Here is a 3621-nt window from a genome sequence, read left to right on the forward strand (position 1 = left end):
TGGCGTTCGATCTCGTTGCAGAACCAGATCCTTGCGGTACTGGAGTGTTAATACGATATGCTCGGCTCGTTTACATAAATCTCAACGGTGGGGTCCCCAAAGGCACGATATGGCATCAACATTATTCCCGTTGCAAAGAGCCGCACATGGAAATAGAAGTTGGAATTAAATACGCATTATATCGAATGAGGTCAACAGCACCATTGGGGAAAAGCATCTACAAGGTCAGCATGGATTATGGGGGCCAGAAGAGCAGCAGTGAAGCCTCCTAATCATATTGGTTCCATCTGTCTTGCTCTGTTTCTCATAAATACGTCCCCCTAACTATTTAGGATTTATTAATCCACTGCGATCTGTGACCATGACCCCCCTCTCACCCTTTGCCGTCTGACCCTCGGCAGAAACCCCCACAGTCTCGAAGCTAGTCGACTTTGTACTGCCAAAGTGCCTGAGGACCAACCACGCAGGGTAGATGGACAAGGCCCATAGGCTAAAGTTCATGTAAACGCCGCCAACTTCGCCAAACACAGTCAGAGACGACAACCCATAGGCCACAGCCTGCCAGGCAGACTCGGTGCCGCGCAAGAGAGCAGCGTATCGAATAATATCAGGCTCATCCCGGCTAAGGTTATGGATGAAGAAATACCTGGAAGTTTGGGGGGGGGGGGGGGGGGGGGGTTTGGTCCAGGTCAGAGCCTTCGTCTCGCAGACAAAAAAAAGTCACAAGAAAACAATACCGAAAAGAGCACAAGAACTCACAGAAACATGTAGTTCAACTGCAACCAAACAGCCAAAAGTAAAAAGACCACAAAGGCTTGGCCAAAATCCTGGTCTACCCAATCATATGTCGGTCGGATTTCGCGAAAGCGTGTCACGTTGATGGTCGCCCAAGCCCACCATGCTCCTTGCAGGATTGCAATTGTCCAAAACGCGCCCCGTGATCGAACTTTCAGGGAAAACCTGGTCGAGTCAAGCCAATACTTGAGGGTCAAAAGGGCGAGATTAGTGATGTTATCAAGCACAACTGATCTAAAGGGGATGTTAAATGGCCAAGTCTTACGCCTAAGCCATTGCCAGCAATGATGGCAAATATCCCCGACAACAGGGACGCAAGAGCTCGGGATCGCACGCTGAACCACACTAGATTCGGTTTGTCAGTGTTTTTGCCAGTTTCAAATCTTTCGAGACGGACAAGATTGAGAAGGGAAGGAAAGCATACTTACGCGCAATATAAGTAAAGAAAACTGCCTCAGAAAACACCGCCTGCCCGATCCAAAGCACCAACAGTAGAAACTTGGGTGTAAAAAACAACCTCGTAGTCTCCCTAATCTCGGTCGACCAATTTTGCGTAATAGCCAACTCGACCCTTTTGCCATCCTTTCTTTGCACCTGATCCGGGCTGCTCAAAAATATGGCAATCAGGGGACCGGTGGCCTGAATGGCGATAAAGAAAAGAAATACATTATAAGAGACCTGGCCAGCGCTGTTACGTTGGGCATTTAGTCCCAGGTTGATGGCGCCGCCGATGATTTGCCCACCGAGTCGGTAGGTGAGCCAGTACCCGATGGCGCGGCCTCGTTTCCACGGTTCCGGGTATGCGATGGCGATGGCGGCCTCGGCCATCCAAAAGACCCCCGCCGATATACCGCAAATAGCGGCGCCGACTATGACGAACCATTCGTTACCGAAGCGGTTGTTGGCGTAAAGACCTGCCGCGAAGGGGGCGAAGCCGACTCTGTGTATGGGTGCGTGCGTATAATCTTAGAATAGGAGAGATGAAAAGGTGTGCTTGCATTCGTGCATGTGCGCATGGGTGAAAGTGGGGGTGAAAAAAAAAGACGTACGTTCCAAAAGTCAGCGCTCCCTTGATGCCGATATATCTGACTATAGCGCTTGAAAAGTAACAAGACACGACCATCAGGCAGAATGTGAGAGAGTTTGCAGTGTTGATGAGCTCGGGCCGCGCGGCCCCTCCGGCTCCGAGGGAGTTCATCGCTGACCATATCCCAGGGGCTGCTAAATTGCAGAGACCAAGGATGGTGATGTTTGTAGAAGTAGATCGGTACCACTTGACTTTGTTCAAGAAACACATTAAATTGTTAAAATTGTATTCATTGTGATGAAAGAATCTGGCGCGATAACCACCGGCTTACCTGGATACTGTTGCTCCTTGGGAGGCTCCTTTTCGCTTTCATGGTGAGACATCTTGATGATACCCCGGCCCAGATTCCGTTCCTAATCCAACAAAGAGATCAGATATGTGCAGCATTAATCAGTGGAATGTAACTTGAGGTAAAGGGAGCTGCCGAGGGAGGCAGTGCCAACCATGACCCCGATCTAGTTTTGAATTTGATGGCGTGCCCAAAAGTGTAGTGCAATCTCAGTATTATACCTTTTCTAGCCACAGAGGCTGGAACCGGCTGAAAGGAGTTTCGCATTCTTATGTCATTTATATGGCGGGCGACAGCGATGTTGGTTCTGGTGTCATCCTTACCTCAAGCTTCCCCCCCCCCNGTGAATTTGAAAGTGTCTAGCTTTTTGAGGTAATGGACTCCTACTTGGGGATCGCCCCATGGTTGCTAAATCTAGAATATTCGGGCGCTTACTCGCACAGGTCGTAAATAAGGCCTGCCAAAGCCCGAAAAGCTTGGGGGCCCGGCCCGGCCCATTAACCCATAGGACTGGAATGGGGGCCCGTAAGGGCCCATGGGTTTTTTTAGCGGGTTAATAGGGGCCCGCGGGTTCGCGGGTTTGGCCCGAATTGGGTAACCCGCGGGCTTTATACAAACTCAAAATTTACGAAAAAATTATTGGAAAAAATAAAATATTTGTATATTTAATTAAATAAAATAACGTAAATTTTAAAAAATTGTAATTATTTTTTATAATTATTTTATATTATATTAAATTATTAAATTAAAATAAAACGTATTATTATTTTTTTTAAATATAATAATAAATTAATTTTTTTTTTATTTTGGTCGGATTTGGCGTTATCGTTAAAAAATTTTTCGTTATCGTTAAAAAATTTTTTAATAATATAAAAAATAAAATTAAATAATTTAAACGGCGAAATATTTAATTCGTTTTTTTTTAAACCGGAAATAAATTTTTAACCGAAAATTTAAAATTAGGTTTGGAAATTTTTTCCGGGATAATATATTATTTAATAATAAAAATTTTACCATTTATTTTTCCGTTTATTTGCGGGCGTCGCGTAATAAAAAACCATAATAATTTTTAACCAAAAAATTTATTTATATTAAAACGGGCGGTTCGTTTATTTTTTTTTTAGGTTTAAAACCATTTATAACGGGTATAATATTATAAAATATAAATTTAAATTATATATTAACGTACGGATACGTCCAATTATTTATAATATTAAAAATAAATTTAATAAAATTTATATTTTTAATTTAAATAATAATACGGCGAACGTATATAACGCAAAAATTAGAAATTATTTTATATTAAAATAATGATAATAAATAATTATAACGTAAAAAAATAAAAAGATTTACCAATAAAAAAATTAATAAAAAACGTTTTAATAATTTTTTACAAAACCGCGATAATAAACGTAAAAAACCTGCAATTAAGTAAATATTCGTGGGCAAT

The 3621-nt window shown here is 42.4% G+C and overlaps 1 protein-coding gene across 1 annotated transcript; it reads right to left on the reverse strand.

Annotated features, from left to right (window-relative positions):
• Positions 1-324: 324 nt before the first annotated feature.
• On the reverse strand, positions 325-2356 carry PgNI_02461 (uncharacterized protein; the record flags this gene model as incomplete). Its single annotated transcript, XM_031122527.1, has 6 exons — positions 2154-2356; positions 1845-2073; positions 1224-1735; positions 1061-1140; positions 760-980; positions 325-646 (listed from the first exon to the last, which is right to left on the reverse strand). The coding sequence occupies exons 1-6, from the start codon at positions 2203-2205 to the stop codon at positions 325-327; spliced, it is 1416 nt and encodes a 471-aa protein (XP_030988235.1). The 5' UTR covers positions 2206-2356.
• Positions 2357-3621: the final 1265 nt, after the last annotated feature.

The sequence above is a fragment of the Pyricularia grisea genome (genome assembly GCF_004355905.1).
Source record: "Pyricularia grisea strain NI907 chromosome Unknown Pyricularia_grisea_NI907_Scaffold_1, whole genome shotgun sequence".
Classification (NCBI taxonomy): Eukaryota; Fungi; Ascomycota; class Sordariomycetes; order Magnaporthales; family Pyriculariaceae; genus Pyricularia; species Pyricularia grisea.